General features: G+C 45.9%; 1 protein-coding gene across 3 annotated transcripts in view; it reads right to left on the bottom strand.

Annotated features, from left to right (window-relative positions):
- The window catches only part of LOC138582075 (ras-related C3 botulinum toxin substrate 1-like), a 79,317-nt gene extending 65,468 nt beyond the window's left edge, over positions 1-13,849 (bottom strand). For 2 of the 3 annotated variants that reach the window (XM_069653027.1, XM_069653026.1), the window contains exon 1: positions 13,541-13,849. In XM_069653027.1, the coding sequence (XP_069509128.1) occupies positions 13,541-13,581 (41 nt within the window). In that variant the 5' untranslated portion in view covers positions 13,582-13,849. The remainder of the gene's footprint in view (positions 1-13,540) is intronic. The other variant, XM_069653025.1, reaches the window with a different exon arrangement.
- Positions 13,850-14,462: the final 613 nt, after the last annotated feature.

The following is a 14,462-nucleotide window of genomic DNA, read 5'->3' as shown; positions in this document are numbered from 1 at the left end:
CTTTTCTTATAGTGGTATACACGAGTCTTGGGTATTGAATGCACGTTGTTATATTCAAGGTTGTTTACTGTGTATTTTGTGCACATTTCCCCTGCCATATCCATCGCCTTCTTCCTTTCCTGACAGTGGTGCTTTGAGGATTCTGTTGTCATAGTATTTCGTTTTTGCTTTTTTGTATTTTCTTTTTGTATGAACGGGTATGTTGTTGAAGTTTGAACTTTTTTCTGCAGTCTTTTATTGTTCTTCCATTCTAGTTCTAGTTTCCGTTTTTTCCTTTTCATGGCGCCTAGTAGTGGTGTAAACTATTTTGCTGTTGCTCTTTTGCGGGATGGATTGAAAAGTTCTTCTTTGGCGATCTTGTCAATTGTTGTGGTGATCCAGTTGTGAAGTATATCTATTTTAGCGTCTAGGTCAGCTTCGCCCATGGCTGTTCATTGTGGTTTGGTGATCTCCAGTCGTTCCATTAAGTTGGAGTTTTTTATGGTTCACCAGTTTCTTTTCATGATGATTTGTAGTTTTCCTTGTTTCTTGGTTATTGGGGAGGGCAGTGTGATTACGAAGGGGATGATGAGGTGGTCGCTCCAGAGGACCTGAATCAGTGGTGCCGTGGTAATTAGTTTTCAGTTGGCGAAGATTGCGTCCACTGTATGTCCTGCCGTGTGGGTTGTTTCTTTTTTTTTTAAACTTTATTTATCATCACACACAGGCAATGCACGTACATTTATACAATCCTCTTAGCAACTTTACAGCATAAGCAATTAGTTTCCTTCTGAGCCTGAGTTCTCCATTTCTGCCATGTCCGCCAAGTATTGTTTGTACCTTGCCCATATGTTTCTGGGCCTGGAGGAGGGTAGCACTGAGTCTATATATAATTCTTCTGTGTCATTAGTCCATATCATGTCTCTGTCCCAGTCCGACTTGGTTGGCGGGTATGAGTCTTTCCACTTCATTAATATTGCTCTTCTGGCTGTTAATAGGCTCAGGTTCAACAGTTTACGCCATGTCGGTTTTATTTTCCCCACTGCACCCAACAGACATATCCTCGGTGACCAATCCACCGGTTGATCTGCCATTCCATCTATAGCATTGCAGATCTCTGTCGAGTATCCCCTCAGTTTTGTACATGCCCAGAGCATATGAAATATATTAGCGTCTTCAATGTTACATCTCAGGCAGGTTCCCAGTGTGGCAGGTCATATTTGTTTGAGCTTTGACGGAGTATAGTGCGTCCTATGTATTATTTTATAGTGAATTAGTTTGAATCTGGAATTGCATGATATCTGTTTGGTTAATGCGCAGATCTGGGACCATTCTTGCTCATCTATTTGTTGCCCCAAATCCTGCTCCCACTTGCTTCTGGCCGTATGTTTCTCTACAGGGCGAGACTGCATTATGACTTTGTAGAGAGCAGAGACTGTTTTTTTTTTGTCCCTCCCGTAAACATATATCCAAGCCCCATGTTTATCTCAGGTTCGTTCAGGAAGGTAGGGCATGCGTTTTGTGGGTTGCTTCTTTGACCAGCTGATGTATGTCCATTGTTGTTAGTTGGCTGGTAAGAGATTTTTGTGAGGTTGTGGTTTCTTCATCAAACCAGATGTTGAAGTCTCTGAGGATAATCAGTTGGTTAAGCTCAATAGCTAGGTTGGTGATTGCTTCTATGAAGTTGTCTATGAAGGCTGCATTGCACGTTGGTGGTCTTTATATCAGTATGAATTTCAGGTTTGTTCTGGGATTTGTTGATAGACGTATGATTAGGGATTCACATTTGTTGATGTTTAATGGGTCTTCTGCTTTAATTTCCAGGTGTGATTGGCAGTCCACCACCTCTTTTGATTTTCCTGTTTACTTGGATGCACTTGAAGGTATCGGGCAGGCAGTTATTGAGGGTGATCTTGTGGTTGTCATCTAGCCATGTTTCAGTTACGAAAAGGATGTGACTGCCTCCATCACTTAGGAGGTTTAGGAGGTTGTATATTTTGGTGGCGTGTTTGGACATTGATCTTGCATTAATTAGATTGCCGTGTATATTTTGGTGTCATTTGGTTTATTTTTTGTTCCCGGTTTTGGTTTGTGGGTGTTCAGTTGGGGTGCTATTATGCTGCCTCCGAGGGGTAGAGGTTCTGTGAAGGTGGCTTTGTCGTTCAATCGGTCTGTGGGATTGATAATTGGGTTGCTGACTGCTATTGTTTCTTCATCTCTTGTCATTTCATGTGGGTATTGATAGTGCCCTTCTGTTCTTGTGATGTAGGGAATAAGGGGGTTGGTGTCATCCCATTCTCTTGTTGGGTCCCATCTTCTTTTATTCCGTTGTACAGGTTTTTTTCCATATGGAAATGTTGGTGTTGTTGGAGTATTTAGGTTCTTTGGCTGGTTCATGGTACGGTGTATAGTATAAGGATATTTCTCTTGCAATGTTTCTTCTGTCGATAGTATTATTTTGCGGCGTGTGTTCTGTATTGAAGGCATCTTCTGCTGGGGGCAGTTGAGCTTGTGTATCTGAGTTTTTTGTACCGTGTTCCTTTTCTCTTTTTCTGCATCCAATTCTGTGTCGGGTCATTTTGGTCTTAGGTGGGAGGAATTAGTCTGGTGTTAGGTTTATAGGGTTAGTTTCCAATGGTGGTGCCTCATGCCAGGCTAGTGTTGATTTTAATTGTCTTAAATTGTTCTGTCTGTCTGTTTGAGGGTGTGTCTTTGTTCAGTCAGTTGGGTCTTGGGTCAGTGGGACTTTGTTCTGTCAGTTGGTTCTCATGCTCTTATGTTGTTCTGTCTGGATGTTTTTCAAGGGTGTGTCTTTGTTCAGTCAGTTGGGTCTTGGGTCAGTGGGACTTTGTTCTGTCCGTTGGTTCTCATGCTCTTACGTTGTTCTGTCTGGATGTTTTTCAAGGGTGTGTCTTTGTTCAGTCAGTTGGGTCTGGTGTTCCTCTTATAACGGGAGGGCTGTCCTGAGGGGTATTGTACATTGGTGGGTGGGGTGTGTAATTGGGCTATGGATGCAGGTTACTGGGGAGGGGATTATGGTAGTAGTTACTGGTTTTGGTGCTTGCAGGGTGTCCTGCATGGTCAGATTCCTAGGATTCAGTTGTAGCAGCTACTGATAATACCCAGACGACTGAGAGGCAAGAGGTGGAGAGTTTAGAATTTTACAGGTGGTTTACAATGAGGTTGTATACTTGGGTGTAGGGTATCAGAAGTCCGAAGTGATGTAGGTTTCGGCGGGACCCAAAGTAAGTAACAAGTATACAGTATACCTTACTGGGTCTCTGTAGATAAATAGGTTTGCATGCAGTGAATGATGTGCTATGCGGGAAACTACATGAACCAGAATGCATTAGGGCCGCAGTGGAAAGAGAAAAAAACAACTATTGTAAAAAGAGTGACCCGTACTGCATGTACAAAAATCAGTACATATATTTTATCTGTGTATTATGGGTAACCACATGAACCAACAGCCAATATGACCACAATGATTAATAGTCATGGACGTGATGTATATAATTTGAAACTCGTTTACAGTACGAGTACCACATAGACATAGATAAAAAAGAGCACTAGTCAATTATCCAAAAAGCCCTCGCGATCACATGACTTAAACACGCCGCTATTACCTACGCGGGTGCCGCCATTGACTCAATGCAGGATGCGAGTGAATGGGGAAAGCGCTCATGAGATGCAAGACGGAAGCAAAATGGTGCATTACACAGATACGAGGTGAGAAGTCGTTACAGGCAGGACCACCTTGACTGACAATAGTAGCCGTGATACGAGTAGATAGTCATATGTAAAAAATATTGTACATCACGATGATCGCAACTGTTTGGGAATGAATATTGATGTACAAACACATCCGATTATAAAACTAAGACAAGTGGAAGGTGACCAAATGTGAGGCTAATTTAGGGCGACACCACTGAAATGGAAAAGAGAGTTGTGTACATTTAGAGACTGTTTACACATGTATTACAACTTGCAGTGGTATCAGTTAGGGAGAAGAGTCAAACAATTACCTTACAAAGAAAGGCTTGGTGATAAACTCACCTATCAATGTGTGGAACTTCAAGCCACACATGCTAGAGTGAATAATGAGACATTATGCCATCACTTACCTGGATGCTTGTTTTCCGAGCAGGCTGAACAATCCAAGCAGAGTGGACTAACAGTCAACAGCTAATCACTTAGACTGAGATGGAAGTTCCGACAGATGATCTGAAGACAGCATACTGATAAGCAGTTTATCCCTATGAAATGACATCTACAAGATACCAGTTTGTAGGGTGGAAAAAAGTTCCAAATGACATCAGGGATACGGTCTATTCATCCACTCACAGGAACAAGAAGCAGGGGGGGTAACCACTAAGGAAACCCCCAGACAAGAGAAAAAGAAGAAATCAAGAACTGGTAAGACAGCCTAGATGCAATATGAATATTGATGTTTTGATAGAATGGATAGAGGACAACTCAGTGATGGTTCCCCTTTTTATATTCCCTTTTTAGGGTGTCTCGAGACTAAGACGCTTGCATAGGAAACAAGAGACAAAACTCCCCCGACTAGAAGAAGGAGATTTAGACACAAATTAATAATGTTGTCTGTTTTAAGTTCGAACCCTGACTAGTTACGTCAGGTTTAAGTCCTGCATAAAGTGGAAATTAACATCCATCCTGTTGAAACTGGTCGACTATACAAAAAAGGCTCAGGGTGATGACCTGAACCCCAGAGACAAGCATATATTTGGCAAGCTCGGAAAAAACATATCATTTTAGTGAACAGACCAATCCTGTAAAAATCCCTGTGGCAATAGATCCACACAAAAAAAAACTATTTCAATTTTTAAAAAGAAAATACAAAAAGATTGTTTTAAATGTTGTTCTTTTTCTAGTGTATAAGACACACTATGAGGAAGTAATAAAAGGTATATTTGACTTCCTAGAGGGTGCACTTATTTTTAGTTGTCAGTAAAAGCAGTGAGAGACAACCTAGACAGGTGGCACACCAGCCCTGACTAGGGAGACAGTATCCAACTGAGGGATAGTTAGTCTCTTTTGAACAGGGATATGTACTAATTAATAGAATACTATAGATGTAGAAGGTACAAATTATTAACTCAAAGATTTTCTGTCTGTTTTGTGTGAAAATGATATAGGGCCCTGGGCAGAATGTGCTTGCCCTTAGACTTATGTAGTAATTAATTTCCTGAAATAGGGAATGAACACTCCCTTGCCCGGTCTAGTGCCAGGAAAGCAGGGGATACAGTAGGGTGCAAGTAAAGTAGAAGGACTCTAAAGGTAGAAAATAAAGGTAAGCAGATCACATAGAATGCATTTTAGAGGGGGCTTAGAAGCAAAAGAGAGGAGAGCAAGTAAGGAGAGCTGGAAGATGGCAGGTCACGGAGGAGGTAATTGGGACATTAATGATACAGACAGTAGTGAGGCATCTGATAGGAGCAGTAGTGAAGAACAGTGTACTTTTCCATCTAGCCGGAAATCAGACTGTGATGTGCATTATTGAAAAAGTCTAACATACACCAGCTAGACGACCCTTTGTGGAGAAAAACATTGAGTGGGCCATGGCAATTCAGCTCCAGAAGCACGTGCATCAGGCTAATGTATTCCTGCCAAATCAATCAGATTGTAAACCTTATTGCAGGACCGAGACAACTATCACACAGGGGGTGGTGGGTGATGTGCTGCAGAACTGGGATGGGGTGAGGCCAGACTACCGTTTCTGATCAGGGGTCAAGTCCTAAAAAAGAAGTGGGGGGGACTCATTAATAAACGCAATTGGATGCAACATCGCCAGAACGTCGCCAGAAATGTGCATATCAAGGTGAAAGCGGGTCTTCTTGGAGGGGATGCAGCAAGTCGGAAAGGGGCTTGAGGCAATGAAGAATTGTTTACCACTATTCAAGTAGGCCCTGCCCTTGGCAACAAAGCAGTGTTCAAATGATATGATATGATATGATATGATATGATATGATATTGCATTTATTTCGCACCTATACACAAGCGTTTCAAGGTGTGAGAATTGGCGAAATGGCAAGAATAGCTAGGAGCACAGGCTAACCCAGTCAAGTTCAAATACCTTTAAGAGATACTTCTGCGTAAAAGGGATTGGTTGTGCAAGGTGGTCACCGGTAAGTAATGTAAGTACTCACCGCCCTCGGAACAGTCCGAACCAAACTTTGCCAGTTTAGTCGAGGTCGCTAGTAGGTTTGAGTCCTGCAGTTTTGCGACGCTACGGCTCTCAGCGGCTTTGGTGGAGAACGATCATCTGTGACAAGATAGATGCCTTTTCTCAGCTTCCAATGGAGATATGAAGAAAATTCTGGTGCAGCAGGCTTCAGGGTACAGGAGAGCAGAACAGCAAGGGAACAATAGCGACCGTCACCACCAAGTAGTGACGCAGGGATAGTGGATGCGGACAGCGTTACGCACACTCTACTAATTCAGGAATAAGACGAGCTAGGTCTGCAAAATTTGTCAGGAGAAAGCACGTGACCGCAAACAAGCGATGATGGCCCAAATCTTGGGTTTGCACTTGAGACCGCAGTGGTTCTGCGGGTTACTATGAGGTAGAGCTGGACAGTTCGCTGGTTGGCCCAGGAACACTTCCGAAGGGGCTCATTTGATGCGTAAACAGGGGTGCAGATAGTAATTGTCCCCACTACTCCAAAGGGGCAAAGCACCTTGGCAGGCCTTCTTGATTGAAGAAGAAAGCAGGGGTCCGATGGGACAGCAGAGGGCGAAGGGTGCCAAAACCTTCCAAAGGGTCTCTGGTGGTTTCACAAGTCTGTTTCTTTGTGTAGGAGGCTTGGCTCCTTCTGTAGTTTGGTGAGAACACAGGTGATTGACCTGGAATGGATGCAGAGCCCCTTCTCTTATCCAAGATTAGCTTTGCGCCAAAATCGAGGACTTCTAATGGAAGATCTGGTCTCTTGCAGGCATTCCAGATGTGGACCAATCCTGGTCCACCGTTGTCTCAGTCTCTCAGTCATTCACGCACTCCAGAAAACCTGGCACCAGTAGTGTGGATTGGGACTAGACAGTCCCAGGCTGCTTCCTGGGCACATACACGTGACAGGAAGAAGCCCGCAAAAGAGAACGGTTTTCGCTGGAGGTTGCATGCCCAAATACAGGAAACATTTTCGGACATGGCCACAGACTTGTGCTAAACATAGTTTGACCCAGTAAAAAGAAGTAAAACATTATGAAAAGTAACTGCTGCCACCAGTTTTTCCCAGGCACACTCGTACAATCACCTAAAAATCCTTTGAGGGTATCTTGGGCCATAAAACAAAACGGGAGCCCAGCGCACGGTACTATAAGGTACATTGTGCAGTGTTCAAAAGTTACCAAGAAATGGCAACATAGTCAACGACTAAGGGATACATAGTTTCCCAGTACTGACAGTCTAAAGGGCGTGTCAGTTTCCCCACAACAAGTGAGCAAAATCCCAGTGGAGTTCAGCTGAAGGCTGGACTCCACTGGAAAAAGGCAGGATAGGAAAGCCAAACAAAAGCAAAAAGATTAGGGGTCCATAAATGAAGGGAAAATTGCGCATATATGAAATCTTTCCAAACACATGCCCTCTGTAAGTTACGATCAGCATCACGCAACTTGCATGCCCTCTGTAAATTACGATCAGCACCTTGTAACTTGGGTTCATGCAAGTTGAGTGGTGCTGATCATAAATTGAGTGGTGCTGATCGTAACTTGGGTCCTTCCAAATTAATGTGTGTTTGCACGCAGTTCTCAGGGGTGCTGGATGGTCGGGCAAAGGAAGGCACAAAGGTTGTGTGGTTTGCATGGGGGTGAGTTGTGGGCGTTACTTTATGTGGACAAATCCATGAATACGCAGAGCACGCAGAAAAAAATCTGCGCGCAGGCTCGCTCAGAGTCGTGTGGTGCAAGCATGGAAGCAAGTAAAGCTCTTTTAAAAAGTGGAGCGTCAGACAAGTGTTTATACATAATATATTAATTGAAGACTCTACTGTCTAGAGCAGTGTAGTGAGTGCGGTCCAGGTAGTTGGTTAGTAGCCACTCAGCTAGGTTTTTTTTATCTTGGTGGCTTTGGTTGTAAAGGTTGAGGCACCCGGTGACACCAACTTCTAGCATACTGGTACGCTTTTATTCAGCCATGCACTAGAGCAAGGCACGTTGAACTACTGCAACAAGGCAGAGGTCAAAAAACGTTTTTATCTGTGTATTTAAGCACCTACTCTCATACCTCAGTGGTTTGCCCTTTGAGCAAAGCAGAAACAAGATGAGCGAGCAAGCTCCTATTTTGTCACAAATGGCCTGTCGAGTGACTGAACTTGGTGTGGGTTGTAGGAGGATTCCGGGCACATACCAAGTGTCGGATTCATCCTAGAAATTTTAAAAAGACCTTTGTCATCCCTTAGGTGGCCGCCATCTTGGAGGCACGTGTAAGCGGCTGCACTCCAAGGAGGACGAGGGTTTCTCCTATTTATGTGTCCATCCAATGTTAATAAAATTGGGCTGGATGTTGCCTATTTTTAAAACAAAATCAAGCAGTTGTGACATTTTTCATGGCTTATGAGTGGGGGGGTGCGCGCGTGAGTGTGTGTGTGTGTTGCTGAAGGGCTTTGGCACAAGGAAGCAGGAACTATTTGATTCTGTGCATAGCTAGTGAGTTTCTCGGTAGAAGGTGAGGAATGTACAGTATGGTTTTTTAACACCAGTGGAACAGGAAATTCATGGCAACAGGCCAAGCACAAGCTGAACGTTCCTCGTCAGAGTTCTGTTAAAGCTAAACGACCCCGCATGAGGAGTTTCCTCTAGCTGTTGGCACTACAGGAGATCAGCAGTGAGATCTTACAATACCTTTCCTTGCCAGTGATGGAACAGCGCAGCTGTGCAAGTTTCTTCCATCAGGACCCTTTGAGAAATATGGAAGCCCAGAGGCATAGGGTGACCAGATTTAAAAAGTAAAAAACCAAGACAGGCCAAGTAACATAAAAGTAGGACTAACTCTTCACAGTGGCTGTCAAGGCACTACACTTGAGTCGCGGTTGGAGGAGAAGGAGGTTTAAGAGTCACTGGTAGAATAAACACATATTATAATTAATGTATCACAAACTACAATCTCAATTCGTAAAAAGCAGCATTTCCTCTGTGCGATTTTGTGCATTCCTGCCTGTCCGCTATGAAGACCTAATACCAAAAACCGGGACCACTGCATTTTTCAATGGAAAAATAATCTTGAGAAAGGGGGACAGAGCACCAAATACCGGAACAGTCCCGGCAAAACTGGGACGTCTGGTCACCCTACCGGAGAGGCAGGAACTTCCTTCATAGCGTGTTTGTCCTAGTTATTCAATGGTAAAACATTCCGTTTGTCACTTGGACTGGGGAAATAATGAGTCATGAGACACCAAAAAGCCAGCCAGGATCACCTGTTTAAATACATTTAAACTGGAATGGTCACATGATTATATTGGGGTAAAGCATCTGCCTGCCAGCAGCCACCTAGGATTGAGGATTGCACATGCAGGAGTTTAAAGAGAATGGCACCAACGGTCACGGTGTGGGGGCACTGTGTAATATCTATTACTGGCATGCGAAAGGGATAAATTTGTTTACAGGCTATGCATACGATGGAAATAGCTTATTTGACTTATTGAACAAGGCCAAACCTACGCATGCGCAATTAGCTACTAATAGCTTTGCGCCACCAGATGCGGCCCCCATGCAAACACGTATGCCAATGAGGATTAATGTATTCATGTAGTAGAAGAATGTTAGGGGAAAAATGTGGTTCTTACATTTGTTTTTCTACAGACCCAAAATATGCTTTCGGGACAGATATGCCAAAATTGTCTACTTCTACTTTTGAGATTTGTGGTCGTTAACCTAGCCGTTATCTTAACCCCTTAACTGCCAGGCTATTATGCAAGTCTATGCAAACAGGACGACCACATTAAACAGGTTTATGCCACAAAAATTAAAAAAAATCACTTCAGGCAAACTTGAGAAATGTACATGTTAAGAAAGATCGATACAAATCACTAAATACAAACACGAAGAGTAGGCCGGGAGTCACCAATACCCGCGTTTGCAGATGAGGCGTGTCCACGTGTAATGCGACAGAAAACATTCCACAGTAAAAACACCGAGGAGCGGAGAAGCAAGCACAGGACTGGCCTATGGGCGCAAACGGCATGCGGAAAGACAGGGAGCACCGTAGCCGCAGACCCTTACCAACAAGCACATGCATGCATGCAGATGTCTAAATGCACACGTTGCATTTGTCTTGAACAGCGAAACACAGTTTAAAAATAAGGAATGTGTGCAAATAAGACGTTTTGAAAATGGAGCTAAGGTTACTGCCTACAAAAAGCAGAAAACTACAAACCTTGTGAATGTCAGCGTTAAGGTGCAGAAGCTCTCTCCAAAGAATAAACAAGTCCACCACACCATGGATTAAGCCTTAACTCACACTACACCACTACTTCACAACACTTGCTTTAAAACGTATGATGCTGACATCCATCCTATGACTAGCGAGGGTGTTGTAAAGCAGTGCTATAGTGCGACCGTATCTTCAAATTGCATGATAATGGACTTTCTTTGTATGTGAGACTGTGTTTATTTGGACCCACTGTGTGCTGCTACCTTATAATGTGCATTCCCGGTGTTTGCAGTACTGGGGTTTGTTCTCTTCCCTTTGAAGTGAGTGTGTGTATGTTAATCTTGGCTCCTAATCATATTTGTGTAGGTAGTCCCCTTAACTCTTAGCGGGGGCATCCTAACGCCATTCACCTCCCCCCACTGCACACCCAACCAACCCCTGGTCCTGGTGTCGTGTAGGCCGGCACATCCACCCCTGCCCCTCCCCCACTCCCCCTCACCCTTTCTGACGTGCCGGCCTTCCCTCCTCAGCATTCCCTGTGCAAGAAATAATAGGCGGAGACAAGTTGTACGATTGGAAGTGTTAATGCCAAAGCAGCTTTATTTTGCATAAAGTCTTGGAGTTATCTTACATACGATCCGTAATTCACCACACCACAGGTTCTTCTACTCCGTGTGAGGTTACCTAGGGTCTCCCCCCCCCACCGTCGGCGTCGTACAGACGCCTCCGGGGTACCCCGGCCCTGTCTATCTTCTCTCTACCCCTTGGTCATCTGTCGTTGATTGCCACTTGCCCCCATCCATATCGTTTTGTTGTCCTCTTAACTTTGGTCCGTTGACCCAAATGCAGCTCTGCCCGCCCCCTCCTCTCTCTGAGTCCCCAACGTCCCCTTCTATCTACCGCAGGCCGCCCCTTGGCGCCTTGCGACTGCAAGATTCCTATACAGACACCACCGACAGTGTCCCAATGCATCTCATACTCCCCATACATACACCGGACCGACCCCGCCCTCCGGTGCCGACCCACCACTTTCTCCCTGCCTAAAAAGTCATCGTCCTGCGATGTCCATTTGTACTAGTGTCCCATACTACTTTGACTCACAGTCCCACCTTCTTCTCTAGCACAGCCTCTACTCGAGACCCTCATCCCCAAATTCCTTCCCCCCCCGGCGGGCTTCCCTTGAAGACCTTTGTTGTATTTTTGAGCTTCGTTCTTTTGATCCCCCCCACCCCTCTCTTTTGGGTTTGGAATGGTTTCCAAGACCCCTATCTCCCTCCCCTTTTTCCCAGGGCCTCCCCTGAGTCTAGTACTCCTGGGGCACCGTAAGATCTAATCTGTTGGCTGTGCATTCCCCTATGGGCCTGACAGCGCTTTGCTACAGGGATCGCAATGTAACTCCGCCGGGCGACCTGAAAGGAAACAAAATTCATTACATCACATTTCTTCATAAAGGGAGGGCGGGTGGGAAAATGCTTCTTCTTGGAGCACACGTGGCGGGAGCAGGAACCGGGGGAAGTGATCGCTCGTGTGACGATCCTACCCTTTTGTAGGGTCTTCCCCCCCCGGCTTCCTGCTCCCGCCAACCCCCCCTCCCCCAACCAAGTCCATGTTCCCCAGCCACTTCCGGGGCGGCCCCCTCCCCCTCTGCCCCCCCCGTGGTCGTGAGTTGGCCCCTCCTCCCACGCCCCCGTGGGACTGCCGGAGGAGGAGAAAAGGGGAGAGGGGGAGTCTCTGGCCCGGCAACCCCTACTAAGGGGCGGCGCCCGCCATGCCGCGTCCCGCGGCGCATTTGTCCACCATTCTAAAGCGTGTTTTTTCACTCAGATGTATATATGTCACAGAAGCAACACTAGAGCTAAGGGAACATGACACTTCACAGAGGAAAAAGAGGACGCATTTTGCTCTGTAACTCTTGACCTTATCCATGAAGATTCCCCAAATATTGCGAGCACCTGATCTGGCCGCATCCAAACATGTATGGTAAGTTTGGTGAAATTTGATGGACGTTTTCATGTTAAAAAAAAGTATGAAGAAATATGTTCTTTGCAATGTCCTTTCCACAGACCAGACAATAACCTGCCTTTCGGGATGCATATTTAAAAATGGGCAGCTTCCATGTTGGTGATTTCTAGCACACCTTTAGCCCTTTAGGGAATGTCAACACACCTTGTGAATGCAGATTTGCATGTGCATTTGCTCACGTCAGTGCGAAAAACAAGACTACAGAGACGGAACTCAAATGCGAAAACAATCACAAACATGTAGACACGAATCAGAAGCGATTTTGTACACGGGGATTGTATGTACACACCAAGCAAGCCACACATTTGGATGCAGCAGCTCTATGTGCAGGAAACACTTGTGTACAGGCGCGTACTCTGGGTAGTAGGTGTCATGGGGTGCGATAATGACTATGGTATGCACCTTGGACATGCGGGGCAGTGCAATGCATGATGAGAAGGCAAAGCAATTATTATTCCATTACATGTGTCCTGTTCCGACTCATCGCATTGTTCTCTATTGTTGCGAATTCTCACAATCACTCCTACCCTCGCTGATCCATTTAACTGGCTTCCCAGGTCTTGCAAAATGGCCTGTGGGAATTCTGGAGGCCAAGAAACGCAGTCGTTGATATCAAGCTAGCAGCCTGAGCCTCCCCCGCCAACATTGCTTTTCCAGTGCTACAGAGGGCTCCAAGAGGATGTTGTTTGAGCAGTACAGTAGCGTGACCCGGTGACAGTGTTCTTGAGCTCAGTCAGGAGGGCCCTCTCACGAACGCACCCACGCAGTGAGGAGACCACCTGCACTCACTGTGAGCCACTGGGGATACGCTTTTCAGTGTATAGCTCTCTACCATTTGTGTCGCAAAGGCGGGTGAAAACACCTGATTTTATTTTTGGCGGTGAGAGGCCCATTGAAACGAATGGGCGCGCAGGAGGCTTGGCCGGTTAGTCAGCTGTTTACAAGGCGGGTGACACCCGCCAAAAGCGCGTGAGTTGAGAGCTATGTGACAGTGCGACCTCTCCCTGTCACCCATCTGTCAGACCACGTGTGCACCGCCAGGGGTGCAGCTCAGAAGATATCGATCAGGGTCCTCTCAAACCCCAAGCCGTCTCTCAGCACCCGCCGAACCCGCCACTCTCGCATTAACGTTGAGACGAGTGTTTCACCTACCCGTCTCCCACGACCACACACTTGATGGACATGCCCTGCATGCCTGCTGACGACGGAGGGCTGTCCCTGTCTCAGCCAGACGTCCAGTCCGCGCAATAGCCTGCCTCCCGAGGGGTCACCGCCAGAGCAACCAGATGTTTCAGCAGCTGTTGAGGTGTGTGGGGCCTGCTGCCGCGCAGGCGAGAGCGGAACAATTGAAGAGGTTGCTCCCTCGAGTGGGGGGGAAGCAGACAGGGGCGCTCAGGTGAAGGATTGCCTGCAATAGACACCAGGGCCTGGGATACTGTGCAAGGCAGGCCGCTGCTCTTCCTGGTGACTCAAACGTTCCTACCTGGGAGGTGGGTGGGGGACAGGTTATGGGCTCCTCCCCAGAACCCGATTGGAGGACCTTGGGACATTTTTCTCCTGAGACTTCCTGAAGTAGGTGCACATCGAGAAGGGTGGGAAGGTTTCTGCCGGGAGTGCCAGGCGCGCAGCTGACCGGGGGAGGGACACGGATGTCGAGGACAGAGAAAACCGCAGGAGCCTTAGTGTGCAGCTGTGTATAAGGGACACAGCTGCACACTAAGCTCTCTATTGTAACACTGGAAGGAACCTCACTTGTTTATAGTTTTCACTTTCCTTTTATACATCCACCATGAAACTGTGAAAGTATCAATGTGACTGCAGATCAAAAAATATTGACTTTGAGAGCCACACATGGTATTAACTTCTTTGACAGTTAAGTGACTCAGCAGGTTGAGGTATTGTTTCTGAGGTTTTACACGAAGTGCCCTGTCTTTAAATCCTATGGCTTGTTTTCATTTTCATTATAAAACAAGTGCTGTCAAATGCACCATTTTGATGTGAATAGTGAGAGGTGGGGTCAGTGAAGAGGCAGTAAAGAGAGAGGGGAAAGGAGAATACAACAGGGTGCGAGAAG

This window comes from Ambystoma mexicanum, chromosome 3q (genome assembly GCF_040938575.1).
Source record: "Ambystoma mexicanum isolate Mex_15411 chromosome 3q, UKY_AmexF1_1, whole genome shotgun sequence".
Lineage (NCBI taxonomy): Eukaryota > Metazoa > Chordata > Amphibia > Caudata > Ambystomatidae > Ambystoma > Ambystoma mexicanum.
Note: the sequence above shows the minus strand (reverse complement) of the source record. Positions and strands in the feature narration are given on the sequence as shown.